The sequence below is a fragment of the Limanda limanda genome, chromosome 16 (assembly GCF_963576545.1).
Source record: "Limanda limanda chromosome 16, fLimLim1.1, whole genome shotgun sequence".
Lineage (NCBI taxonomy): Eukaryota > Metazoa > Chordata > Actinopteri > Pleuronectiformes > Pleuronectidae > Limanda > Limanda limanda.
In genome coordinates, this window is record NC_083651.1 from 11394681 (window position 1) to 11422296 (window position 27616).

At 40.7% G+C, this 27616-nt stretch overlaps 5 protein-coding genes across 6 annotated transcripts in view; 2 read left to right on the plus strand and 3 right to left on the minus strand.

Moving 5' to 3' along the window:
* Nucleotides 1–5608: 5608 nt before the first annotated feature.
* acod1 (aconitate decarboxylase 1) lies at nucleotides 5609–9258 on the plus strand. Its single transcript, XM_061088297.1, has 5 exons — nucleotides 5609–5633; nucleotides 5792–5953; nucleotides 7270–7359; nucleotides 7448–7647; nucleotides 8158–9258. The coding sequence occupies exons 1-5, from the start codon at nucleotides 5622–5624 to the stop codon at nucleotides 9116–9118; spliced, it is 1425 nt and encodes a 474-aa protein (XP_060944280.1). The 5' UTR covers nucleotides 5609–5621; the 3' UTR covers nucleotides 9119–9258.
* Nucleotides 9259–9292: 34 nt separating this feature from the next.
* Nucleotides 9293–12170, minus strand: zgc:162944 (uncharacterized protein LOC569993 homolog). The gene is made up of 4 exons (XM_061088298.1): nucleotides 11940–12170; nucleotides 10646–10817; nucleotides 10345–10543; nucleotides 9293–9769 (listed from the first exon to the last, which is right to left on the minus strand). The coding sequence occupies exons 1-4, from the start codon at nucleotides 12135–12137 to the stop codon at nucleotides 9574–9576; spliced, it is 765 nt and encodes a 254-aa protein (XP_060944281.1). The 5' UTR covers nucleotides 12138–12170; the 3' UTR covers nucleotides 9293–9573.
* Nucleotides 12171–12561: 391 nt separating this feature from the next.
* On the plus strand, nucleotides 12562–16068 carry cln5 (CLN5 intracellular trafficking protein). The gene is made up of 4 exons (XM_061088349.1): nucleotides 12562–12732; nucleotides 13805–13979; nucleotides 14221–14446; nucleotides 15239–16068. Exons 1-4 carry the CDS (start codon nucleotides 12599–12601, stop codon nucleotides 15724–15726), a joined length of 1023 nt encoding a protein of 340 aa, XP_060944332.1. The 5' UTR covers nucleotides 12562–12598; the 3' UTR covers nucleotides 15727–16068.
* Nucleotides 16069–16680: 612 nt separating this feature from the next.
* fbxl3a (F-box and leucine-rich repeat protein 3a) lies at nucleotides 16681–23256 on the minus strand. The gene is made up of 5 exons (XM_061088490.1): nucleotides 23096–23256; nucleotides 21149–21575; nucleotides 20898–21020; nucleotides 20130–20301; nucleotides 16681–19665 (listed from the first exon to the last, which is right to left on the minus strand). The coding sequence occupies exons 2-5, from the start codon at nucleotides 21572–21574 to the stop codon at nucleotides 19025–19027; spliced, it is 1362 nt and encodes a 453-aa protein (XP_060944473.1). The 5' UTR covers nucleotide 21575; nucleotides 23096–23256; the 3' UTR covers nucleotides 16681–19024.
* Nucleotides 23257–24986: 1730 nt separating this feature from the next.
* The window catches only part of mycbp2 (MYC binding protein 2), a 56852-nt gene continuing 54222 nt past the window's right edge, over nucleotides 24987–27616 (minus strand). For both annotated transcript variants that reach the window (XM_061088877.1, XM_061088876.1), the window contains 3 exons: nucleotides 27466–27573; nucleotides 26985–27150; nucleotides 24987–26367 (listed from right to left, as the gene is read on the minus strand). In XM_061088877.1, the coding sequence (XP_060944860.1) occupies nucleotides 26252–26367; nucleotides 26985–27150; nucleotides 27466–27573 (390 nt within the window). In that variant the 3' untranslated portion in view covers nucleotides 24987–26251. The remainder of the gene's footprint in view (nucleotides 26368–26984; nucleotides 27151–27465; nucleotides 27574–27616) is intronic.

The window sequence follows — 27616 nt, forward strand, 5'->3', positions numbered from 1 at the left end:
ATGAGCCTCCAACACACACACACACACACACACGCACACGCACATAGGCATCATGCATTCCCTAGACCCTAACCTTTTTTTTTTTTTATAAATCTGTTTATTGAAACATATCATATCATGTTGCATGACCTTTACAAATAGATGCATGGTTGGTTTTTTTTAAGGCAAAAGATTGATCTCAAGTGCTTATTTTGTAATGAGTAGTGATTACAGTAGAAATGTAAGAATTGAGAAAGCACAAGGGGAGAGATAGAGAGAGAGAGAGAGAGAGAGAGAGAGAGAGAGAGAGAAAGAGAGATTTTCAACCATCAAACATACAGCCACCCCTGACACAATCCTGTTCGTCTCATTTGGATGAACTTCATCAACTTTGTGTTATTTTAGTATTAGCATATGAAAGTGCGGAATTTACCTTCTGGATGTTTAGAAGATTGTGCATGTTTGTGTTACTTTATACCAATTGTGCTCCTTGGAATTATAAGAAGTAAAGCTAGTTGTTGACACATTTAACTACATTAAAACATTTACAGTTGAGGATCAAGGCAAAAGATTGATCTCAAGTGCTTATTTTGTAATGCGTAGAAATTACAGTAGAAATGTAAGAATTGAGAAAGCACAAGGTCAAGAAGTACTTTATATAAATATTATAGTAATTGTTGCATGTGCCTGTGCACTGAAGTCCAAATATGGTATCGTCAGCTTCGTTAAAGCCAAGATGGCTCTGGTCAAATTCGAAACACTCGCCTTCAAAACGTCAGCTCACAAACCATTTGGGCCACCACTGAAGTTCACGTAAACAGAGAAGTTAAAAAAGTTAACTAGATAGTAACCGATACCTGATTTAACCTGTTAAAGCAATGGAAAAATAATTATTCTCTGAAATGAAGAAAGAATTTAATAAATTAATGAATAATGCGTTGAAATGACTGGATTGGATAAAAGAAATACGAAAGTAACTGAAGTTGCTGCTGATTTAAGACGTAATTGATGAATGGTTGAAATGTCCATCCTCTGCCATTATGTGTTGTTATAATGTACTTATAGTTCATTTTAATACGAAATATTATAATAATAATAAACTGTTGCATCATGTTGCATGACCTTTACAAATAGATGCATGTTTGGTTTTTTTTACCAAATAAACAAAACATACAAACAAACAAACCAACAAGTAGAAAACATACATAACATTATCCCACCCCCCACCCCAGTTGGTCTTCCCTTTTCAAACAGAATATCTCATCAACACCTTACATTTGTGATGTAAGAGCATAGCTGGACAAAAACAAAAAAAACAAAAAAAAACAGAACACAACAAAACAAAACAGCATAACATAATATGTTGTTCACCCCTACACCGTAGGAGTTGTAGCTACATTGTCAAAATATGAGATAAGAGGTTGCCATGTAGTATAGAATTTCTCAGTTGAACCTCGGAGTGAAAATTAGATTTTTTCAAATTTAAGGAATGACATTAGTTCAGTTTGCCAGGATTGTTCTGCCGGGGGTTTAGGCAGCTTCCAGTGTAGAAGGATACGCCTGCGGGCAATCAGAGAGGCGAATGCTAAGACATTTAATGTCTGCTTACTGAATTCTGAATAATTTGAGGGGACTTGAAAAATAGCAATGAGCGGGCAGGGAGTGATAGCTACACCTAGAACCTCCGACATGATTTTGAAAAAACTCTTCCAGAACCCTGTTAGCTTCGAGCATGACCAGAAAGTATGGGCTAAGTCAGCTGGGACAAAGGCACATCTATTGCAAGCTTCACTACTGCCAGGAAAAATCTTAGACCCTAACCTTAACCCTCACAACCAACTCCCTAAAGCTGAACCTGATTCAAATAATCATTACAATTTTATATCTCTTATTCGAAATAAATCACAATTTGTCTTATCGGGCTTAACAAGGTGCGACGTCCTCTGTTCTTAACCCTCAACAGGAGTAAAGCTACCAATTAACCCTATTAACAATAGGGAACTGCAGAGAGAGCCACATGTGAGGGATCCCTCTCCCAGGGTGGACGTGTAATTGAACACGTCAACTAAATAACAGGCTTTATAACATTGATTAGAAAAAAACAGTTTGTAACATAATGAAAAAGTGTGTCACTGTTTAAAGTATTTGTAAATAAGAGAGCAGTCTTGCTGTAATCATAGTCCACGATCAGCCGCCACCACGATCGTGGACTATGATTACACCACCACTTTAACTCTCAACTTAACCCTTAAACCAAGTCTTAACCCTCAAACAGCCCTTTGAGTTTGTGAGGACCAGACAAAATGTCCTCACAATGTCACAATGTCCTTACAATGATGGTATTGAACCCAAATTGTCCCTCATAGTCAGAACTATGGATACACACACTTTACTAAGCAATGTCCCTTTAAGCTGCTACAGCTGTCAAGTTGTATAGTTCAATTTGTTAAGATGACGGCAGCAAATTAATAACTAAACCTAATTTTAACCCTAACTGTAACAATCAAATGCTTAAACCTCACCTAAACTATAACCTGAGCATAAACCGTATTCTAATGCTAACCCTAAAAGCAAGTTTTAACCCTCAAACAGGCTTTTAACAAAGTGAGGACCGGACAAAATGTCCTCACTTTCCCTTTATGTCCTCACTCTAAATTCTATGGGCAGAATGGCCCTCACAATATAAGTACAAATACACACATGCACATACACAAACACACACTCACAGAGAGGTAGCATCAGTTTCTTCCAGCATCACAAACACCCCCATTTGATTACCTGTAATTTTATTTCATCTTGGCCTTTTCAGTATAGATATAAATCCAGCCTGCTCTTAGGTCTTTACATTATTTACTGAAACAAATCATTTACGAGAGGATTTACCTTTTTCTTCAAATCCCACAGGGACACACACGATCACAAATCATGCAGCTGGTTACAGTTATTCAGCTTTGAGCAGTGGAATGAAAATATGGAAAGAGTGACACCCATTGCAGCTCTGAGGGAAATGCAGCCTGCTTCTTACACATCACAAACACAGACACACACACAAACAGAAAGTGTGTGAGAGAGAGAGAGAGAGAGAGAGAGAGAGAGAGAGAGAGAGAGAGAGAGAGAGAGAGAGAGAGAGAGAGAGAGAGAGAGAGAGAGAGAGAGAGAGAGAGAGAGAGAGAGAGAGAGAGAGAGAGAGAGAGAGAGAGAGAGATTTTCAACCATCAAACATACAAGCCATCCCTGACAAAATCCTGTTCGTCTCATTTGGATGAACTTCAACATCAACTTTGTGTTATTTAAGTATTAGCATATGAAAGTGCGGAATTTACCTTCGGGATGTTTACAAGATTGTGCATGTTTGTGTAACTTTATACCAATTGTGCTCCTTGGAATTATAAGAAGTAAAGCTAGTTGTGAACACATTTAACTACATTAATAAATTTACAGTTGAGGATCAAGGCAAAAGATTGATCTCAAGTGCTTATTTTGTAATGAGTAGAAATTACAGAAGAAATGTAAGAATTGAGAAAGCACAAGGTAAATAAGTACTTTATATAAATATGCACTAAACCTGTCTCCTTGCACTGTGTACCCTGTACAACACTCCGCTCCATATACACTTACTTCACATCATATGTGATATGTGTTCATATAAACCATATTGATATTATATATCACTTTATACAAAAAAATTGTCTTTTGCACACTCTGTCTACATATTCTTACACTCATAGTATATTATATTACCTATTGTATAGTCAAATACTTATATTCATACCTCTACTATATATCATATATTATATCATACTCTCTGTATATTCTTTGTAAACATAAGTCTATATACACATATTTATACATGTGTACATGTTATAATTACTATTATTATATCACTATTACTATTATTATTATATATACTGTTGCTGCCATTATTACTATATACTGCTTTTATATTGGTATAATTACTATCATATATAAATGTATATTATGTTATATTATACACTATATATACTGTAATATTCTTATATACTGTCTAACAATAACATTACCATCATATCATCAGTACTATTAACATCATCCTGCCACTGCACTTTATCTGCCTATTTTATTTTATTTTATCTTGTGCTTCTGTTTTTTATTCTTTCTACCTCAATATTTTTTATTTTATTCTATTGTATTGTATTTTATTGTATTCAAATATACCGGCTGCTATGACAACTTAATTTCCCTTCGGGGATGAATAAAGTACTCTATCTATCTATCTATTACAGTAATTGTTGCATGTGCCTGTGCACTGAAGACCAAATATGGTATTGTCTGCTTCGTTAAAGCCAAGATGGCTCTGGTCAAATTCGAAACTCTCGCCTTCAAAATGTCAGCTCACAAACCATTTGGGCCACCACTGAAGTTCACGTAAACAGAGATGTAAAAAAAGTTAACTAGCTAGTAACCGATACCTGATTTAACCTGTTAAACAATGGAAAAATAATTATTCTCTGAAATGAAGAAAGAATTGAATAAAGTAATGAATAATGCGTTGAAATGCTTGGATTGGATAAAAGAAATACGAAAGTAACTGAAGTTGCTGCTGATTTAAGACGTAATTGATGAATGGTTGAAATGTCCATCTTCTGCCATTATGTGTTGTTATAATGTACTTATAGTTCATTTCAATACGAAATATTATAATAATAATAAACTGTTTGTAAAGTACTTTTCATACAAGAAACATATAAGAATAAAAATATGTGAAAATGTAATTAATTTAAAAGAACAGATTTTAAGTAACATTCAATAGAAAATTTGAAAAAATGCATAAAAACAGTAAAGAAAGAAAGTGATAAAATCATAACTGGCAAGTGCAAAATCTATGCTTTTATGTTTTCTTTTAAAGACATTTACTGGATTAGCCGTCTGATATCTAGCGGCAGTAATTTTTTTGTTATTATTCTTTTAAATGTAACTTTTACATGTTGCTTAAAATCTGTTATCTTAAATGACATACATTTTCACATCTTTTTATTTTATAAACATGAATCTAAAATCCTCAGATTTTCTTTATTCTGTTGTTGGTAAGTTACCTCTTACTATTAACTTTTAGTGTCAGATAATATATGTATATATAATAAAAGGAGGATATTTTGATACCGAAAGATTGTTTCAGTGAAGAGACAGTCATCGCAAATGTTGTGTAACATGAAGAGGTCTTGTGATGACCAGTGTGGGATTTGCTGAAAACTTGTGTAAATACCCTTTTCAGAACTTCCCATTGCAGAAAACTGAAATCCCAAAGTCTCTCGGAGCGAAACAGGATGTGAAAGGTGGCTTAGTTCCTGTCAGGGTTTTTTGTACGATCTGATGTTTTAAACACTTGAACACTCTGAAGTTAAATGTAGATTACATAATCAGACATTTAAAATCTAAACCGGATTTTCCAATACATTGTCTATACCAAGCGGTCAAAAGAAAAGAAAAAAGAAACAAAGAATCAGAGGTGATGACCTGTCATTGTGAAACTTCTCACTTCTCATCGTGGATGTTTGTACACAGTTTGGAAAGTTGGTAGTCCTGCCCTCAGACCGAGTCATGGTATATAAAAGGCATCTGTACATCCAAAATCTGGTACTTGAGGAGATTGTGGAGCTGCCACAATGCTACGCAAGGTATCACACATTTGTCTTTTCTTCTGATACAGATTGTCTCATAGTGTTCCGACATGTTTTAGACAAATACAAGCATCATATTTGAGTTTCTTAGTCTCTGAATTGCAGTTTGGTCTGTGTGAGTTTTTGGACTGACTGGCCCTGCTTCACCTCACCAGGGTATTACAGAGAGCTTTGGAGCTGCCGTCCATTCACTCAGCACCGCCCAGCTGACAGATGGAGTGATTACCAGGAGCAAAAGGATGATTCTGGACACCCTGGGTGTTGGGTTATTAGGAACCAGGACAGCTGTCTTCAACAAGGCTCTCACGCACAGCCAGGTACAGTGAACTGTTTGATTAGTAGAAAATAGAAGTTAGCGACCACAGTTAAATGATTTCTTGGGGCTGGAACGTAGAGTCACACTTAAAACTGCTGGCAGAGGGTAAATAAGATTGATAAGTAAGATTGTTATTCATGTCGGCATTAAAGACATCAGCAAAAATCAATATTGATTCGGTGTGTACATATGCAAAGACACTGTTGGACAGCATTCATCCCACGATGGTTGGAGCCGTCCGTTTAGACAGTCAACACCATGACGGTCCAGAGTTGAGACCAGGAGGCAGAGTTGCAGTCTTACATGCTTCTCTGTGTTTCTATTGGAGCCGTCACCCCCACGGTATCCTATAGAAACTGTGTCTGCCCCCCCCCCCGACCACCTGATTTAATGAAACCAAAAGTAAACAGAAAGGTAATACATTCAAACCTAATAAAAGTTATTTATCAAGAGTCATTTAAATCTTCATAATATCATTCGAGGGCCATACTAAATTGCTGTTTATTATGAATCGATCCCAATTCACGAGGTCTCGATTTGATTTGATTCAATATCTGTTCAGTTGAGGATACTTCATTGTAAAATATACGAATTTTGCTTGGACCTGTACAACTGTGAAAGGAAACCTCTAACTTGGTGCGTTGTTAACAATATGAAAGCAGGCCAGTCACAATAACAACTTTTATTGGACGATAAATTGTCCCAGTAACCATTTCATACAACTGATATGACAATTTTACAGCATAATCCCTCACCCTTTCAAAGAGCATTCAAACTAAATTCTTAAGAGTATTCAGTCTGACATTTGAATTGCATTAAAATATTCTTGATGAATAAGGATATTTAAATATAAATTAAACCTTTCTTTTACATGTTTTCTTCACTCGTCTTATTACACTTTTATCCATGGATGACAATTCATCACCTCTGCCAAGAGGGTTATGTTTTTTGTTGTTTTGTTTGTAAGCAAGATTTCACAAAAACAACTTTGTGGAGGGATGTGGTACTCGTTACATTTTCAGAAAGCCAATCCATGAACTTTTTTTCACTTTCTTTAATATTTAGGGATGGGACAACCTTTTAGCTATTTTACCCAGGAATACATTTGAGGAATTTGTTGAAAGAAAAAAAATATCTAAATTTGGTGCAGCGTGATTGCTTTAAGGAGACATTCAGGTCTTGGGAGAGTTGTGCTCTCTACTGAGGTTCATTCTTGATTCGCTATCTGCCCAGAATTGATTCCTGAAGTTGGTACACTTGTTTTTTCACATCCCTTTTTAATTGCACACTTCCTCAAATTAATTTGTGTGATTGCAGTCATTCATGTCTGAAGAGAGGAGCAGCGTCTGGGGTAAATCCAACATAACTCTGCCTCCCCACTATGCTGCATTTGTCAATGGTATCGCTGTAAGTTTTGTTCAAATGAAAGCATCATGATATACAGACAACAAAGATGTGGTGGGGTGCTGTTTTGACCTGATTAGTGTGACCACAGGTTCACTCCATGGACTTTGACGACACATGGCACCCTGCTACTCATCCCTCGGGAGCCGTGCTGCCTGCGTTGCTGGCCCTGGTGGAGACCCTGCCCTGCCGGACCTCCGGCCTCGAGCTGCTGTTGGCATTCAACGTTGGCATCGAGGTGCAGGGCCGACTCATGAGGTTCTCCAGAGAGGCGCACAACATCCCTGAAAGGTGACATAAAGACCAACACCTACCTCAGGTGGTGTCAAAAATGCAATATTTCAATGTCCCCCAGTAGATGGTGGATTGAACCACATTTTTTGTAGGATATGCACCCTCACTCATAGATGTCAGTTCCTCAAACATGCCTGATTTTTATCACCAAGATCGGTGAATTATTCTCTGAGAACTCAAGAAAGATGCTCTATTTTGCAATATTACAGAAATTGAGAATAAAAATCCTGCACCCCTAATCTGGATGAGCACCAATATTTAATGTTAACTTCCCAAGGTCATGCCCCACCATTCCACAACATGTCATGGGAACTGGTTAAGTGGTTGTTGCATAATCCTGCTGACTAACTAAACAAAAACCACAGATGGCATAAGTCATTATTCAATAAATAACCAAACCCCCAAAAACCACTGTCTACAACTTATTCTACCCAGCCTCAATCAAAGCCTCAGCTGCTATAATAAACTTGGATATATCCTCATAGTTTGCTCATCTTTCTCTCCCAGATTCCACCCCCCCAGTGTTGTTGGGGTGATGGGCAGTGCTGCAGCCTCAGCCAAGCTCCTGGGTCTGTCCCCTGCACAGTGCACTCACGCTCTGGCCATCGCGGCCTCCTCTGCCGGGGCGCCCCTGGCCAACGCTGCCACGCAGACCAAACCCCTCCACATAGGGAACGCAGCTCGCAGAGGCCTGGAGGCCGCTCAGCTGGCCCAGCTTGGACTGGAGGGGAATCCTGCCATCCTGGATCTGGACCGCGGGTTTGGGGTTTACTACAAAGACTACAGTCCCTCAGCGATGCCAGATTCTTCTTCCAGTAGCTTCAAATGGATTCTGGAAGATCAGGACGTGGCCTTCAAGCGCATTCCCGCTCACTTGGGGATGCACTGGGTGGTGGATGCAGCTCTGGCAGCCCGAGGGAAGCTTGTGAGAGCAGACAGGCACTTTGACCTCAGGCAGATCCGGCACATCACACTGCGAGTTCCTCCGTCCAAGTACATCGACTGCTCCTCACCAGCCACGGAGCACCAGGCCAGGCACTCGTTTCAGTTCAACGCCTGCTCCGCCCTGCTGGATAACCAAGTGACGGTTGCCTCCTTCAGCGAGGCTCAAATCAGCCGAACCGCTCTGAAGGAGCTCCTGTCCAGGGTGAGGGTGGAGACGCCTGAGGACAACCGGCCCAGCTTTGACGAGATGTACTGCGAGGTGGAGCTAGAAACAGTCGAGGGGCAGAGTTACACAGCCAGGTGCGATACCTTCTACGGCCACTGGAGGAAGCCACTGAGTCAAAAGGACCTGGTGGATAAGTTTAGAGTGAATGCTTCGTCGGTGTTGTGCACGAAGGGAGTGGAGGGGTTGATCGATGTGATCGGAAACATTGAGCAAGTGAGTGAATGTATGATCCTGGGGTCATATCTGAGGATGACAAGTAGTCCACACGAGCAGTTATACAGCGTAAGGTACATGTGATTGTACTGTATCTAAATTTTGAATAATCCTCGTAATATTTGAAATTCACATATCCTTGTAATTTAAAATCCTTGTAAAAATGTCTGATAAATGTTTTTAACTTGACATGTTTACGTGCACTAAATGTTTTTTCTTCTGTGGTGGAGGACTCTGAAATAAAATCAACTGAAAATGTTGACTTTTTCATTTTATTGCATTTTCTGTACAACACTCTTCCTGCTATTGATTTGCAAATATGTGATTAATACTACTGCTGCTTCAGAATAGAATCCAGTTACACAGAGTTAACAGATCTTTGTCATAGTTATAGATAATCCTGGATGATGTGCACATTTTTTCTACAAACGAGTATCTGGAAGTGCTTCTAATCGAGAGGATGCTTAAGCTTCTTAAAGATCAGCTCAGCAGGCAACCACCTCTTCTTCTTCTAAACTCTCCTTTGAGTTCCAGTCAAGTCAAGCCAGTTTGAGCACGTCCCGCACCATCGACCCGATCCCGTCGAAGATCTCGTGGATGGGAGCGTTGCACATGAAGGCGCAGGTGGTGACCAGCTTGTTCTTCTCGTCCACGTGACTCTCGCCCACGCTCTTGCTCACGTGTTTGCAGCCCAGCTGGTTGATGGCCTCTGCTGTGCCTGTTGTGTCTGGGTACCTGGCGTGAAGAGAGCAGGACCAAATAGTGTTCAGTTACAAAAACTAAGATCTTTGTTGGTTTAAAGAAATGCTTCAGTGAGGCTTTCTCATCTTTAGTTTATCCGAAAATCAACCATCTGGGAATATAGCAACATAACTAAGAAAGCTGTGAGTCTTCAGATTATCAGATAGGACGAGAACAAGTCAAAATATCTGAGAAGTAAAAATCTAAGTTTAACACAGCAAAGATGGACGACTTGACTTCCTCCCAAAAAGTAATCACATCATCGCCCCCTGGTGGCTGGCTGCAGTACAGGCCTTAAACCCTGCCTCCTCCATGTTAGTGGATCACGTGGATGTGGATTAAGTAAAGTAAATGTTTCTCAAAGATGGTTTCTGTCATTTTAGATAGAGCTTTTTTTTGTTGAAAGTTTGGTTGTAAATAGATTGATGATAATATAAAAATGGGTCATAACATCATGAGGGACAGCTGAGACTGACTCGTGATTGGTTGGTTGGCAGCACCGGACCCAAACACTGTGGCTGGATCCCTGATCGCTCTGAACTCAGAAGATCAGGTTTGGTCAGACTCACTTGTCGTCTTTCTCCACACCGACGGTGACCTCACAGCCGGGCAGCACCTTGGCAGCCAGGACAGGCGCGATGCAGCAGAGTCCGATGGGTTTGCCCTCGCCGTGGAACGCCTGCAGCGCCGCCTGGACCTCGTCGTTGACGGAGCAGTCCTTCCCCTGCACCGCCCAGGTACACAGGTTCTTCGCTGCCCCAAAACCACCTGACAAACATCAAAACAGAAGAGGTGAGAATATTCAATACAATCACAGTATAGACAGGAGTGAATTTAGACTGGAAAAGAAATCATATTGCTCGGCCACACCAGGGAAGATAATGGCGTCGTGGTCTTTGACGCTTAGTTTGGCCAGGTCCTGGATGTCTCCCCGAGCCAGGCGTGCGCTCTCCACCAACACGTTCCTCTTCTCCTGGGATGGTTCGCCCTTCAGATGATCCACCACGTGCATCTGCTCAATGTTGGGGGCAAACATCTTCACCTGCAGGAGAAAAAAGACAAAGGTCTAGACTCTCATGTCATCACCAGAAATACATAAACACATAACTCCAAACATGTCCTTCCACCAAATCTGGATTATTATGATGATCTGCACCAAATTTTACAAAAAGTTCTAAAACCCATAAATTTGTTATATCAAGTTGAACATTGTGATAAAAAATATCTGAGTCTGCTCCTTTAACCATATCCACACCAAAATGTAAGGTTTTCTTCCATCACTCCAGTCAGTTTGGTAGAAAGCAGTTCACTACATTTTGTGTAACCCTAATGATAAATAAACATTTTATGGCCATTATGGTCAAGACGAATGTTCACAGGGAGGCATCGTTTTACAACAGACTTAAAAAGGTTCAGTGTGTAAGATTTAGGGGAAAAGATTTATTGGCAGAAATCATTCCAGTGATGTTCTCAATAGTGTGTTTTATCTAAATTGTACAAATTGTTGTTTTCTTTACCCTAGAATAGACCCTTTATATTTAAGTACTTCATATTTACATCGGGAGCGGGTCCTCTCTACGGAGGCCGCCATGTTTTTCAAAGTGGAGAAACTAAAGACCTTGAGTTTTTGTGACAACTGAAGGCTTCTCTTTCATTGCAACATGCAACTATCACCACTAGATGTCACTAAACTCTTCAAACTGAACCTTTAACTACAAGTGAACCTTTACAAGTGTTTACAGCGATGCACAATGGGTTTGTGTGTGTGACAAAAGTCTGTTGATGTTTTGTGTCTTTAAACGATGTAGATGTAATGTGTTTGCTGTAGGGTTCATATTATGTTCTACTGTAGCTGTGCGTTCCACTGGGTCTAACTTCAGTTACTCTGCAGCTTCAGGCCTCTCTGACCTGAAGCTTACACCTGCAGCGTGTTTCTCCAGCTTTAAATCACACACATGCAACAAGTCAAACAACAACAACAACCACAACAACAGGAAACAACAAAACTATGCAGTAGGTTGCATTGAATCAAAGTACAGATAATCTGCTTGTAGAGGGGGTCACACACTCTGTCAGCTCCACACACGCACACACACTCAGCTCCACACGCACACACACTCAGCTCCACACTCAGCTCCACACAGACACACACGCACATACTTACAGTGGCTCCTCCTCTGCTCAGGTGAACCAGAATAGCGGAGGCTTCGTGGATCTCGCTCCCGTCGTAGACGCCACATCCCGCCAGCACCACGGCCACTCGCTTCGCCATGTGTGCGGAGTAATACGCGTGAGAGACGGAGTGAACCGGGCTGAGGGTCCGCAGGTGACGAGCACTGAGCCGCAGCACAGAAAACAGCATGGCGGAGGGACACGGAGAGGACGCCCCCTATCTGCCTCCTTCTTCTTCTGCTGCAGCTTAAACATGTGCACACAGGCGTCTGCGGTGCTGTAGCGCCACGCCGTGGTGTAAAGGTTAGACCGCACAAGCCAAAATAAAATGTAATTAAATTAAAAACTGTTTAAGCAAAATCAAGCCAATTTAACACAATATGACAAAAAGTGCAACTATACTACTTCTTACCAGACAGTTCATATTCTGCACTTCTCTTCAGAAAACTATTATTTGCCGTGATGTACATTTTATATCAAATTAAAAATATATATTTAAGAGATGAAGCCTGTTTTATTTCGTATTCATTTATTTCCCTGTTAGTTTCTTTGCATTTTCACATTTTAGTTTCTTCCGGGACTCGTGTCACGTGATGTCCTGTAATCAACAAAAGCACGTGAACGCTGATGCGGAAGTGAGGGAGAAGTGTCATGGGAAGAGAGTCGGTTGTGTCTGTAGTGAACATGTCGGGGTCGGTTGTGTGTTTGTTGAACCTGCTGCTGTTTCTTCACGTCGGGGCTGAGCTCAGGGACCATGTCCGGCAGCGGTGGCCGGTTCCCTACAGGTACCAGCTCTCCTCCATTACTACATGTTCCTCTGTGTGTGGCGAGAAGTCATGTGACTGCTGGTTCAGAACTGCTCTGGAGACTGAGGATCTTGTTCTTGGAAACTTACTCGATTTATTTTACTGTCCGCGTCAGCAACTCGGTGTAAATCGGCGTCACTTTCATCACTGCCCAATTTTACGTGTTTTACGTTTATTTAAGCTGTTTACCAGACATTTTGATCTGTGTTGTCGAGTAGTAGATATTCAACTGAGTTCAATCTTAACTTATCTACAAACTAAATTAAAGTTATTCAAACTAAAAAAGTTTTTTCTGCAACAAGAGTACCACAGAGGCCATTTGTAATGTTTAGGATGTACTTTCTATAATTATTCTGAAGTTTTACTTATGGAAGAAACAATCAATCATTTAATTCAACTAGTCTGATCTTGTTTAACTTTTTCCACAACAAGAATACTAACGGGGACATTTGTAATACTTTTCTATGGTTTTTAATGAGATATTGTATACTGATTAACACGTTGTCATTATTGAACAAAAAACAAAAATCACGTGACACAATCGTAGAAATTTCATTTGTCATTTTTATTAAATGTGACTCCAGTCCATGATGTGGAGCACAAATACATACAAAAAACAAACAATGGCTGAACAAATGGTACCTAAACAAAGTTCTTTAAAAAGCTGGTGTTCAAATAATGTTGTCTGATTTGTAATAAAAGGAAAAAAATATAAAATAACTGATCAGTCTACTCATCAGGCAAAATGTGGAGTCAAGCTCCAGCTGTCGCCAAAACAAAATCCATTTGATGTATAGACTTTTAATTCAGTTTATTTCAATTCATAAGATAGTACACTTAGTTGTCAGTTTGTTCGGTACATGAGGCAACACCACCAATTCATGTGAACTCTGGGGATTTATCCATTAAATATTTAGAAAGACAGTTTCAGGATTATTGTAAACTAGATTAAATGTTGTTATTGTTATCATAAGGAAACACCTCATGAAAAGAAAAGCCTCTGTATTGGTATAAAACCTGTGGTGTGGCTCATTCCTTATGTCCTCCCCAGACGGTTTGACCGCCGGCCTGCTGCCGACTCCTACTGTGAAGCTCTCTTCCCGTTCTGTCCCACCGGAGACAGCGATGGACGGATTCCCTCCATGAGCGACACTGACGTGATCTCAGTGTACAGACTGCAAACACCTGTGTGGGAATTCAAGTACGGAGATCTGCTGGGGAAGCTTGTAAGTACCTCGATCCTCTTGTGGTCAGACAAGCTGCTGAAAATCATTTCTCTTAAATGACAATCAATATTTCTGCAAATATTATTTTTCTAACACAAACTACAAGAAATACCCTAAATAAACACATCCTGGAAACATCTGTGCAGAAAGAAAGCGCAAAAAACAGAAATGTGCGACTATATTTACAACTGTACACACTTCCTCCTTACATAGAGCCAGTATGTTTCTGATTGGTCCACAGCATATCATGCATGATGCCATCGGGTTCAGCAGCAAAGAGACGGGGGACAACTACACCATGGAGTGGTATGAGCTGTTTCAGCTGGGAAACTGCAGCTTCCCTCACCTGCGACCCGACGTGTTCGCACCTTTCTGGTGCAACCAGGGAGCCGCCTGCTTCTACGGCGGGATCGACGACACACACTGGTCACAGAATGGCACATTGGAGAAGTTAGGAGAAGTAACTGGTGAGGAAATATGAATACGAGTGGATTTGTTTTTGATTCGATTTACGTATGAATCCACAGCTGAAAGTGGTCCCGAAAAAGTGCATAATTTTGTTTTATTTGAGATTAATTTGTTAAAAAACCCCCAGCTGTTGGAGAAATCACTCTCTAGCCTTTTGAAGAATTGAAACCGAAAGAAGGACTATCAATGTAGCATTACAAGCTGAAAATACATCTGACCACTACATGCCGCTACATCAGTCCACTTAAATCCGGTCATTGAACGGAAGTTTAACTGTGGACGGCGATAATAATATTACAAAATATTTCTTTATATTCAAATTATGTTTTTATACTTGAATGATCCCTTTGTCTCAGTACTGCCCCCTGTGGAATATGCTAAATTATCCACAGATCGAGTCTCAATCACTTCATTGTTTGTTTAGCATTTCAGATTATTTAATTTTTTTACTTTTTGGAGACACAATAGCTCAGTTGTCTAATAGCAAGAAGGTTCTAGATTTGATTTTTCTTTGGCATTAAGATGCCCACTTCTCCCAATTGCATTCTGGGAACAGCTACAAGACCTTTCATGATCCGGAAATAAGCAAGTTCAATAGCAAATCGATAGATAAATGGATAATTAGACTTTCAAATGCGAATTCTGGTTCCTTGGTGGTTATACTGACAAAATTTCTCTGGAATCCAGTATTGTGAGTTGTTTAAAATTATAAATTATTAACATACACAAAGTTTTTATTTGTGATTCCTGCTCAATACCTACTGTTTACTAGTTTTCCTTTCTCTCTCCAGGGGGCCAGTTCAATGACATGGCTCAGTGGGTCCAAGATGACAACGAGACCGGGATCTATTACGAGACGTGGACAGTCCGCTCTGACCCTGGACCAAATGCCACCGTGTGGTTCGAGTCTTACGACTGCTCCCAGTTTGTCCACCGCACGTACAGGAAACTCTCTGAGCTTGGAGCCAAACTCTCCAGTCGGTCACAAACCAACTACACCAAGATCTACCTGTACAGCGGAGAGCCCAGTTACCTTGGCAACGACAGCGCCATATTCAGTCAGCCCGCTCTGAAGAACCTGGCAACGGACATCCGTAAATTTTACCACAGGTTCCAGCCGCACCAGTCGTTTATAGACTTCGCCATCAGTCTACTGGAGGCATATAAGAAGGTTGTGCTGGACAAGAGCTTTTACCTTTACTACAACTTTGAGTACTGGCATCTGCCAATGAAACCTCCTTATGTGCAGATTACATATGAAGAGGTGCCTTTGCCTTAACCTACGAATGAATCAGTCTATTAACTGATCATCTGAAGTATTAGGAATAAATAAAAAGCTGAGAAACGGCACATCTTCACATTTGAGAAGCAGAAACCAGTAAATGTCGTTTTAGTTTTTTTGATAGTATTTAAATGATGGATTATTTAAATAATTGTCAACGCTCAAAGTAACATTTTTGATGATTAATGATGTTCATCAGCTGATTTTGCTCAGTTTAAAGTGCCTTCTGCAGTTTTCTTGTTAAGACATATATTCAGTATTTCTCAACGAAATGCAATGTATGTATCCTCGAGGCTTGTTTACTGCCATTTCTTCTTCATAAATCATTTGCAGACCTCATGTTTTGAATGTTTCACACTGTGCCTTCTTCCACACGTTTGTTTGCTGCTGACCCTTCACTTCAATCATCGGTGAAAACGTAATTATTTCTGCACTGTTGTCCAGGAGCTTGAACGCTTTCCTAACTCGCTGCTTAAATACTTTAAATATGTACAGGAAGAAACTCATTTTGACAAGAGGTTTGTAAAAATGGAGAAAAACTATTTCCATATATAGAAAAAGTGCCTGTTATGTACAGAGTGTAATAAATATCACGCTAATCAATCTCTCAGGTGGGACTAAGTCAAAGCTGAGCACATTTCCCAGCAGAGACTCTGAGATGTTTGATAATTATAGACAACTATTGTAGAGTATATGAGGATGTTCACCAACAAAACAAGGACCGTTTCACACATTTAATTTTCTGGTTTTACGGAGAAATAAAACCCTGCAATTATTTTAAATGAACAAGGATTTGTCATATGGTAATCAGGTCCAGTTTTTCATATAAACTTTTTTTTTACTTATTTACACTTGCATTTTATGTAGCATGATATTTTTATTTAATCAAGCTAATTATGTGCACTATGATGTACTTCAGTGTTTGGAAAAGAATGAAATAACAGCTGCAGAGTACATTTAGAAATGTAATTACCGGTATAAGATCACATATCCCAAAAAAATTGTCATTTCAAGACAGGTGACCAGAAAAGCAAAGTGAACAAAACATTTGCCAAACAGAAGCAACACTGAAGGACAGCATTATCAACACCAGTTTATTTATTCCTTACGGGAGGAATTGCAGAACAACTGAGGTGAAAATAACTATTACTGTGAACAGGCGTCTTTATGAAAGAGAAACGAGAAGCGCTATTAAGACACAACCTTAGTTCGAAGCTGCTGCATTAATTATTGTTAAATGCACTGCATAAATTAATAAAAATAATCCGGCGATATGTTACTGTACCGTAAAGATACTAAAGTACACAAGCATAGACAATCAGCACAGGAATCTACTTCAGTGACCAGACACCCATACAATAATAAATGTTAGCAATCCTACAACTTAAGTGTCTCAGTTTGTAGTTTGTGTTACAGTTTAGCTTCATTAAGTGTCTACATGAGAATGATTAATACAAAGGAATGCAGTCTGGCAGAAGCTGTAAAAACCAAAAATCTGGGTTTTTACATAAATCCAAATGGCATACTGCGACGTCCAAAAGTTTGTCCACTAAGTTTGACATGTTTTCAGGTGAACAGTTTGATTCCTGTAACTTTATATTACATTTAGCTAACGCTTTTATCCAAAGTGACTTACAATAAGTGCATTCCACCATGAGGTCTAGTGCTTTTCAGCTGCAAAATAAACTCTTTTATACAAATTCTTACAATTTTGGCCTTCCTCTGCATAGAGTGCAGGATAAAATTCCCTGAATGGAGTATGCTACATCTTTGTTTTAATCTCCATGTATTGATGAATTATGTTAAAACATTGTTTGGTAGTAAAGTCAGAACTTTTAAACCACCTGCCTGCAACAAAGCCACAAAGAAAGAAGTGGAACCAATAGAACCAAATCCTGCTGCTGGTCTGCTTGCTGGTTAAAATGAGTGCTTTCTTTTTATACATCTCAGAAAGTAGAAATGAATTAGAAAAGCAGTATCCTCCTCAATAAATTACACAACCTGACTTCTCTTGAGACAATAGAATGAAAATTATCCATCGAGCAAAGGACAACTTGAACTCTTATAAAAGACACAAGCCATTAAGGAAACATCAAACCCGGACAGAGGGTACATTTCAATTCATAATAATAATCAAACAGCGTTTTATATACACATGCATTTGACTTCCTTCTTAAAGGAAAAGAACATTTGTTTCACTCATCTGACTTGCCAAATCTCTTTCGACTGAAATGGTTTGGATGATATTGGGCAACGGGACCATGAAGAAAACCTGGAGAGACGGTGTTTGTAATGAGAAGGGTGAATACACCAGATCTTCAACAGGCAAATAGCAGAAGATACAAATGAAACCTACATAGGAAATATATTAATTTGATGCACCTGCAAGACAAATTGATTGTCTTTTGCATTCTCGGCGTGCACTGTGAGCAAACAGCTGCAGAGACACGTCCATCTGTTGAATAACTGCAAAGATTCAGACGTGTCTGTGCAGGGTTTGTATTTACAAAGAATAATTTCTCTCTTGCTTCATTTTTCCATCGGTAATTACAGATTTATCACTTCAATATATTGTTCTTGATGTCAAAATCCCAGTACAGCCTCAATAATCAGCATTTAAATCTGGGTCCAACTAAGGCAAATTGATAACAACAATCGTTTCATTGCTTTTCATGTCAAGCAGAAGGACTTGGTTTGTCCTAGTGATTATTTAGTGTTCACGTAAGGTGCTTAGGAAATAAATAAAAATCTATTTTTTCAAGCCAATTGATGTACACAGCTGTAAAAATATATCTGCAATTACTTTAAATAAATAAAGCCATTTGGAGATACTCCAATGGCATATATTGTTACAGACTGCAGAGTAGCTATTGTAGACTGGATTTAGGTAGGCCGAGTGGTAGTGTAACACCAGGCAACTGTGTTCCTTATTGTCCAAATATGTCAGTTTGCAGTTATAAAAATTACTCTTTTTGTCAAAAAGGTCCCCCTGCACTGGTCTGAAGAACATGTGAAGAAGCCGGCTTGTCGAGTGCTGTATTTGCGTTGGCCAAAGCAGGATCCACAGTCTGTTTTCTACTACTTGAGATTGCTGTGGTTATTGCACTTCATGACATTGTGTAGCAGGCGGTTGCTGCACTTTACATGACACAAGGGTTCAGAAGCAAGTCTATGCTCTCCACGATGGCACTAAACATTCCACTGCAGCTGAGCATTTAAAGGCTTTTCAGTGCAAACATGGAGGCCGTGTTCTACACCACACGCTTCACGTACTGAGCTGCTCTGTGGATTTGCTTCACCATGTCGGCATCATGTCTGGGAACCAGACCCGGCCCAGGTGCTTCGAAACCTCCCACTGAATCTCATCCAGGGAGTATTTGTGATCGGGAATCAGCACCTCCTCCATGATGGAGAGCTGGGAGAGTCTCCGGCCGCACATCTTCACGACCTCCACAAAAGCACTGCAGGAGACTTCACACTCCCCCAGGCCGATGGCTGACAGCTGGGTGCAGTGCTTCGCGATGCGGATCAGCTCCTCGTCCAAGGGGCGCAGGCCGTTGGCGCACACCACCAGCTCCACCAGACGGGGGCAGTGGAGGCCCACACGGCCCAAGACGTCCTTGCTGACCGAGCGGCCGAAGTAGAGGTGCGTGACAGGGGTTTCCTCGTTGAAGAAAGGACCAAACTCGTCTTCGTAGAGAAAGAAGTACATGACCAGGTTGAATTTGGGCGAGTGCCGCACCATGGCGTCCCAGCTGCTCTTCTTGATGGTGTGGAAGTTCTGGCCAGGGTTCTCGCTCACCACGTCGATACGCAGGTGTTCCAGGTGGACGTGTTTCTCCGAGGAGAGGGCCAGCAGGAGCTCGTCACTCAGGAGGTGGTAGTTCAGCGCAAGCTCTCTCAGCCCGTGACACTGGTCTGCCACACATAGGATTCCTAAAAATACAGATTGTGGTTTTAAAACACAAACAAACTTTTTTTAAGTCCTAAAAATCTATTGCAATCAGTGACCCAAACCAAAAATCCACTATATTTGCCAGAAGTTGCAGTTGAACCAGCATCATTATCTTAGCTGATTATAAAAAAAAGTTGCAGGAAAAATGCATGCGTGAGGGGGAAACTGGAAAGCAGCATAATAGTTCATTTACAATATATAATGCGATGTCTGCTGATCCACCACGTGAACTAACCACATTGTATGAGAGCAAACAAGAAAATTACACAGAGTGGAAAACACTTAAAGCCTTGTGACTCAAAGTAGGAAATAAAAAACAAATAACCCAGTGTAACGCAGGCATAGATTGAAAATCTTTGGCCACAAAAAATAAAAATCTGGACAAAGCCGCTTCATCTAATGTTGAGCAGTGAACCAGTCGTAGGAGTCTTGACTGTGACTGTACCTGCCGGGGAGACGTGAGGGCAGCTGCTCATCTTCAGCAGTTTCAGGGTTTCACTGTTATTGGCCACCAGCACCTTCAGAGACGGGTCATCGACCGGCGTGTCGTCGATCTTCAGCGAGGAGAGCGACTTGGAGTTGACGAACACCACGGTCAGAGCTGAGATGAAGTGAGACTATGGGAGGGATGAAAAATAATGTGCTGAATTATAAATCACTTAGAGGCTGACGGCACATTTTTAAAAAGTGGCAAGATGAAAACCAGGTCTCTGATTTTCATGGACAAAATGGTTGTTTTAACAATATGGATTTGAAATGAAGATGGCCAAAGCATATATTGCCGATTTTCTGTCCTTTTTTAGGTTGTCTTGATTTTTGGACTGATATCTCTTGAGCATGCAGAGGCTCTGTAGATTTAAAATGTCTAAGAAGTAGAATCTCAAAGACGACGACATGTACAGAATATTGTGAGAAAATTTATACGTGTACACTCTGTGTTAAAAGTTTCAAGCTGTGGTGATAAAAATGCTGCAAGTCATAAAATTACTCATACACACGTGAGACCTTAGTGTGCAGGGCGACAGAATAAGAATGCGAAGTAACATCCTGCGTCCTTATGAGTCTGTGGAACTAATTACAAATTTGTCCTTGGGTGTGCACAAGAACAGACGTTGCTTTTCAGCCCCGTCCTTAGATATTATGAGAATGCTAAAGTGGACTTCCCTTTCAAATCTTAAGAACAAGATACTGTAAAGTATTGGGTTAATAATACCTTTGGAACCTCCATGAAACTTGGTCTGGCTGTAGATATAAGACCCAAGGTCTTCAGTGAGCAGTTCACCAACTGTGAAAGAATGTCACATGCAGCCTCTGCAGACTCTGTACTACTGTCCACCTGGCAAGTACAAACACAGATAGAAAAACATGTGAAGAACATAAAAAAAGAATTTAATCATTCGGATGGTGCTGCCAAGATTCAAGACATTGCTTGTGTTGCATATTTCGTGGCTGCTGCTGTCTCACCTTGAAGCTGACGTACTGCAGGTGGTTGGAGTGCCTCTTTATGATCTGCTTGATGAGGTCTGGATGTGTGGCTTTCAGGTAAGAGCTCGCCGGCTGGTTGAGCTCAAACTCGAAGCATCTCCACAGCTCAGGCATGTGGAACACCTGGTTCCACCGCCGACACACCTGAGAGGCAAACGCCCGGTCCAGCAGCGGAAGGAACCGGAAGATGTGGAGCAGGAGCTCCTGAGGAAGCTGCACCCAGTCGCTCTCTGCCTCGGCCTCTGGACCCTCGGCCTCTGGACCCTCGGCCGCTGGATCCTCGACCCCTGGATCCTCGGCCTCCGGACCCTCGCTCAACTGCTTCCGAACTTTCTTGCTCTCCTCTGGTGGGCTTTTGCTAGGGGAGCCGTTGCTGCCCTCCTCAGCTCCTTTTATCCGCTTCATCCTAAAACATGGAGATGAAACAGCTTGGTAAAATCCAACATGGCAAAACAAGTTGAATACAAGTTTTCGTTATACATAGCCTGATACTATACTCAGTTTCCGTTTTTCTGTTACAGACACCGGTCCTTTCCATAAACATATGCATCTTATATTGAACAATAGATAAACATTAATTCCCCCTAGCAGGGGATTGGAAGGGATGCATTAGTGTTGGCATTTGTATTATTTTTGGCTGGGTTTAGAATTTCTCATAGTGACACAATTCTGTGTTCCCTATGGATGGGGCACTGCCTTACTGGAAAAGAACACTCCCATCAGGACCGACATGTTTCATCATAGACTGGAGGTGATAAGTGGCCCCACATCTCTGCAGACTGGTGCTTAAGGTCCTTGCACCACTGAACCCTCAAATCCTCATTGTAATGAGGGGTTGGTGCACTACAGACCTCCTCTGACATCCCTCTCTGTGTGGATGGAGTGGCTTATTATTGCAGACACAACGTGATCACATCCTGCACTGGCACTCTGAGGGAAGAGTTGCTCTGCTGCTTTTTTCAATACCCATGGCAGGTTTCTCTTTCGCCACGGTTGCTGTTAAACCACCAGTCAGCTGACTAATCTGTGCAGCTGGATCTCTTTTCCTCTGTGACCTCCCGGTGAACCCTCTTCCCCACATGAGCAGATGTTGCGATGTTGTCACTAAGTCAGACTGGAAAGGGCCTTCTGTGCATCATCAGAGGGCATTGTGGGATAATACTCGCTTAGCAGCAGCATGCAGTCACTCTGTGTGGGAGCATCTGCGTTGGATTTGTTCATATAGAAGATTGTGACACCAGGCAACGACTGTACAACTCAGATATGGTGCAAGGGGATTGATTAACACATTAATACGTCACTGGACCAACCAGACTGTCACCATTACTGCCTATGTTTATCTTTATTTGAATATATATATATAGTCTTTTTTTTATACACTTACATCTGCTGTACCATACTATGTTTACAGGCTATGCTTCAGCTATTTATCTTTGAATCTGGATTTATATTGGGCTTCAATACCTACGTGTGTCTTTCAAGCACCTGATACTTAAAACATGTGAATTGACAATATCTCCATTCATATTTCTTTACAGTGAAAGCTCTGTAGTCGTTCTGGTCGCTGGACTTCCATCTCACTGCAGGGAACTTAATGATTGTTGACTCACTTTGAAGATGTTATTCTTATGCTCCTGCGTTTGGCTATTTTGTTTATCTATATGTTTCTATATGTAGGTCGAGGCTATACGAAAGAAGTAGCAGTGTGTGAATTGAGACTAAAAGCAAGGTGGTGGGTTTAAATCAGTGTGAACCGGGTGGGTGGGTGTGCAGCTAGCTTAGTAGCATCGATGTTTGGGTTTCTGCGAATTAGCAGGAAACTGATACTTAAAGAGATACAATAAACACACATCACCGTTAGCTTGATTTGCTCTGTGAGTCAACAACAAACTAGCCTTCGTGCGATAACACAAAAACACATCATACCTTCTTGTTTACGTTAGCAGGAAAATCCGACACCTGGCCGGTTGACGCTGGAAAAGCTCCTCCGCAGCGGCCGGAGAACTAGCATGGGAGCACCGTGACCGGGCCGCCCGTTTGTAAAGCAGTGGCCGACCAAGGAGGCTCGTTTTCCGGGGAAAGAAACTGACAACTCCGCCTCGGCTGACCGACTTCATCCGCCGCACAGCTGCTGCCATAGATATATATATAAAGACTAGATGTCTCGTTCGACGGAGCCGGACGTCACCACGTGGCGGCCATCTTGCCAGAGGTTGCTCGCTCACCCATACCATTGTGTTGGTAGTGGTAAATAACCATAACTTGCCCAATTTTCAACCGATTTTGAAACGGTCTGGTTTGTTATAAACGTCAGAGATGTAGATATGACACTGCATACTTATGAATAATTATGTTATTTTCTTAAAAAATGTAATAATTTATGAAAATTTATGAAAATTGGGCAAGTTATGGTTATTTACCACTACCAACACAATGTTATGGGTGAGTGAGCTGCCTTTGGCAAGATGGCCGCCATGTGGTGACGTCCGGCTCCGTTGGCCGGCAACGCAGACGAGACATCTAGTCTTTATATATATCTATGGCTGCTGCCTCCGAAATGGCGAGATGTTGTTATGCCGGCCGCTATGCATGATGGGAAGATGCAATGTGAAATGGATGTTGGCGAAGATCGTCTCTGTCGGAGATATGAATCACCCGATGCTAAAATAAGAGTCTGCATGTTGTGTTCTGAGGTAAACTTCCTGTTCCAGACTTTGATGAGCACATGTATTTTTGTCTTTATGATGCATCCTGTCTGCTGATCAATGTTATATTAATATTCATTCATAAACTTTAAATGATAAATCAAGAGAACAATCAATGATAATCTATTTTGCATTTTACTCTTTATTTAACTTTTATGTCTTGTATATATATTTGTTTTATATACAGTTATTTCTTTCTTATGTGAAGTACTTAATGTGTTTTTTTTGCTTTATGTTAAATGTATGCACCTTTTTACAATAGAAAATTCCAGGTAGGTGTAAACCTACTTGGCAATAAATCCTTTCTGATTCTGATAATCAATGAAAAGAGAGAAAATACTGAGAAACGCCTGTAATATTTTACCACAGTCGTATGACATAAAGATAAACTAACATTTGTTTTATTTGACAAAAGCCCACATGCCCAAACCATTTTGCCTCAATGATAAGTGCCTAGAAGTGTGTGAATGTCGTCTTGCTCATTTAGGTATAAAAACAATTCCTGAAGTGTCCCCTTTGTGGAGGATGAGGCGAACACAAAATACACCTGAGGGGTCGTGAGATAATAATCAGACTATAAACCATAACAAAAAGTTAAACAACGTGACCCTCAAGTTAATTAAGGCCTACAAATCTAAATACTTTCAGGATAATTACCCTAATGATTATACATAAGTACTAGATCACTTTTCAGTTCAGTTATGCTTAACCTTTGGTAATTGACATCATTAGCTTTATCTAAGGATTTGAAGTATTGAATATTAACTATTATTTACTGAACAGTGCACTGACTCCAAATCCACGGTTCGGTTCAGACCTCGATTTTTCTTCGTTTTGATATTTTTTAAAACCTAAATATCACAAATGTGCTTTTATGTGCATTATATTCATCTTGGCCGAATACAAATAGCCTAACCTTTACTGCAGCTGTGCTTATTCAAAAATGCTTGGATCCAAATAATCATGTGAGGGCGCAGATGTAGCAGTGGGTTGGGGAATCGCATGTTAGGGACATTTGTATCACGGTTTTTGGGAGCATCATTGACACCAAATGCTGGCAGGTGACTAAATGAAAGAAAATGTGTCCTCTCATTAAGAAACCACACAGTGGATACTTCGTGAAACAGAGAACCTGGTTTATTACCATTCAACTCCATCCACCACAGATATTACAGAGCAGATTCACAAGTATTAAGCTTTTTTATATAACAGCAGCTGCTTTTTTTCCACACTCTGTTCCCCGGACCCTCACCCGACCCCCCAGTCCCCCTGCCTCCTACTTGGGGAAAAGCATTACAGGTGCACAATTTGTATTTGGTGTGACGACTGGCCCCCTTAAAATCATTCAGCTGTAATCAGTCTCACTGTGAGGTGTTTTTGTATTACCGTAGGATTTGGTACTTTCTTTTTGCATTATTTTTTTTAACAGAGTTGTAAATGGGATTTACATCCACCATCGTTCACTGCGGGTGCCAGGCTCCTCCTCCTCATTTCTAGACAACATAGGAGATCTGACATTTAGAAGAAGAGGGGGGGAAATTACGACTCTCTACTGTATAAAAATGTACAGTGGCTTTATTGACATACATTCCATAGGTTAAACAGCTGCAAAATAGGAGGCACACCCAGTATTGCACTTCATTAAAAGTTCTGGCTCAAAACATAACCCAGAATATCAAACAAAACTGAAGTGAAGAGTAGCAACTTCGGAATACAGCTATTTTTGAATAGTATCGTTATATACAAGATTAGATAAATCGTACACTACTTTCCGCCCAAATATTTTTAACAGTCTATACTCACCAACTCAGCTTTTTTTGTCCGTCAACCCACGATGCACTTGACAGTGGAGGATACTGTACAAGATTACGAAAAAGGTTTACATACAACAATATTTTAAATTTATAGTTAGGAAGCTGGGAATAGGGCCTGTTCCTTTTTTTAAACCCCACACTGATCCAGTTGCCTTTAAGCAAATTCATTTCATAGTCAATGTTTAATCTTGTATTGTTACACTTCAGGAGGTGTGCAACTTCTATAGAAGCCGAGGGAATACATCGGCCGCATGCAAACACGTCACAAGTTTTTTTCTTTTTTTTTTTTTAAATCTTCTTTTTTTAAATGCTGTTGTTCTTTTTTTCCCCTCCACCATTCATGTCTCTCTGAATTCCAAAGGAGCCACAGCCTGTCTTTGTAGAAGGGCCCGGTTACTGATGTAGGTAGAGGGGCAGACCTGAGGACTCTTGGTGTCGAGCAGAAACCTGGTCCGGTGTCCAGGGGACTCGACGGAGCAAGAGCCAAGCTTTGCGGCTGAGCCTCGGCAGCAGCCAGAAATCACAGTAGACGAACTGGTTCTCAATTTGAAGTCCCGTGTTGTTTAGAAGGTGTGGGCATTCCTGCACACCCCACAGCCCAAGGCGAACTCCTCCCCCGTTGGCGGGTGAACCACATGCAAAGGGCACTCGGTACCTTCCAGCTGTTTGCCTTTAGGGCCTGGGAGAGAAACGACAACAATAATTTTTCAAGTCAATCTGTTATTTGCAATCAGTCATTGTCTTAAAATCATTGTCACAGTCGATTGATAAATACACTCTCTAAGGTCTTTTATCACTTGTAAAATTATCTAAAATACCAACCTCTTCTTAACAATCAAAAATTGTTTTTCTTCCTCCCTGATAAACCTTAGTATTTTGATGTCGTGCTGAGGGAAAATGCAGTTATTTCTACAAACACATTTAATCCGGGGAACATCATATAAAACCACACGACACATTTAGCGAGTGTGTTCTGGTCATGGATATATGGTCTCAGTTATCAGAGCAATGCAATTAGTCTGAATGATTGTATGTCAGTTTGCAAAAACTTTAAAAATTTCCAATATAGTGTGTTTGAGGTCTATTAAATACCTATAATTTATTTGTCCCTAATCATCTTCCTCCTCCTTAATTTACAATGCAAGTAAAGGATTTGATTGAAATCCTTGGATAATGATCATATTACAAACGCTAAAGACACGAAGAGTGCCACATTACTGTGACTTCGGTGTCTGCAAGAGGGTCTGAATGTTCACTGAATTCATATTCAGTTCAGCCACTAGAATCATTGCGTACCTGCAGGACAATGGGGCAGCTCCTCCTTGGGGACACTGGTCATCCTCTGGAAGTCATCGTGGCAGGCGTTGCAGAAGTGTGTGGTGCCAAAGCAGAAGAAAACTGCCACCGAGCAGCAGTACCTGCATTTATACTCCAGGAAGTCTGTGCCGTGCTTCGAGCACATCTGGTGAGAGTAAAAAGGAAACATGGGTTTATATTTTGTTTTATAAAAACACATTGGCACCATTTTAAAGGAAAAGTTAAATTTTTGGGAAACCATTGAACTGTTCCAGCAAGTTGCTCCCAATAAAGTCACGACTCGTCCTTTAATTAGCGAGCTCATTTGACATGTTAACTATCAAGCTTTAGAGATTGTCACTTCTGAACAGAGCCAGGTTAGCTTGGCTCTGTGGCTCTAAGTTTCCAGTCTTTATACTGAGCTAAGATAGTCGCCACTGAATCCAGCTTGTCTCTAAAGTGGCAGTCATCTAATACCCACCTGTGCCCTGGAGACGTCTGAGCAGGCTCCACAGATCAGCTCACTGGGGTCGTAGTCGTCTCCCTGTCCTGCCTCCGCATCACAGCGAGCCTCTCCACCAAAGTAGGCCTGGGGGACAAATAGGATGTGATTAATTCTCTACACAAGAACA

Coding starts and splice junctions, on each gene's coding strand:
- acod1 (XM_061088297.1), top strand. Junction 7,360..7,447: donor CATTTGTCAATGGTATCGCT/GTAAGTTTTGTT, acceptor GTGTGACCACAG/GTTCACTCCATGGACTTTGA. Junction 7,648..8,157: donor GCGCACAACATCCCTGAAAG/GTGACATAAAGA, acceptor TTTCTCTCCCAG/ATTCCACCCCCCCAGTGTTG.
- zgc:162944 (XM_061088298.1), bottom strand. CDS start 12,137: ATGCTGTTTTCTGTGCTGCGGCTCAGTGCTCGTCACCTGCGGACCCTC. Junction 10,818..11,939: donor TGAGCAGAGGAGGAGCCACT/GTAAGTATGTGC, acceptor TTTCTCCTGCAG/GTGAAGATGTTTGCCCCCAA. Junction 10,544..10,645: donor CGACGCCATTATCTTCCCTG/GTGTGGCCGAGC, acceptor GATGTTTGTCAG/GTGGTTTTGGGGCAGCGAAG.
- cln5 (XM_061088349.1), top strand. CDS start 12,599: ATGGGAAGAGAGTCGGTTGTGTCTGTAGTGAACATGTCGGGGTCGGTT. Junction 13,980..14,220: donor GAGATCTGCTGGGGAAGCTT/GTAAGTACCTCG, acceptor ATTGGTCCACAG/CATATCATGCATGATGCCAT. Junction 14,447..15,238: donor GAAGTTAGGAGAAGTAACTG/GTGAGGAAATAT, acceptor TTCTCTCTCCAG/GGGGCCAGTTCAATGACATG.
- fbxl3a (XM_061088490.1), bottom strand. CDS start 21,574: ATGAAGCGGATAAAAGGAGCTGAGGAGGGCAGCAACGGCTCCCCTAGC. Junction 21,021..21,148: donor TGCAGTACGTCAGCTTCAAG/GTGAGACAGCAG, acceptor TGTACTTGCCAG/GTGGACAGTAGTACAGAGTC. Junction 19,666..20,129: donor CCCTCACGTCTCCCCGGCAG/GTACAGTCACAG, acceptor CTGTATTTTTAG/GAATCCTATGTGTGGCAGAC.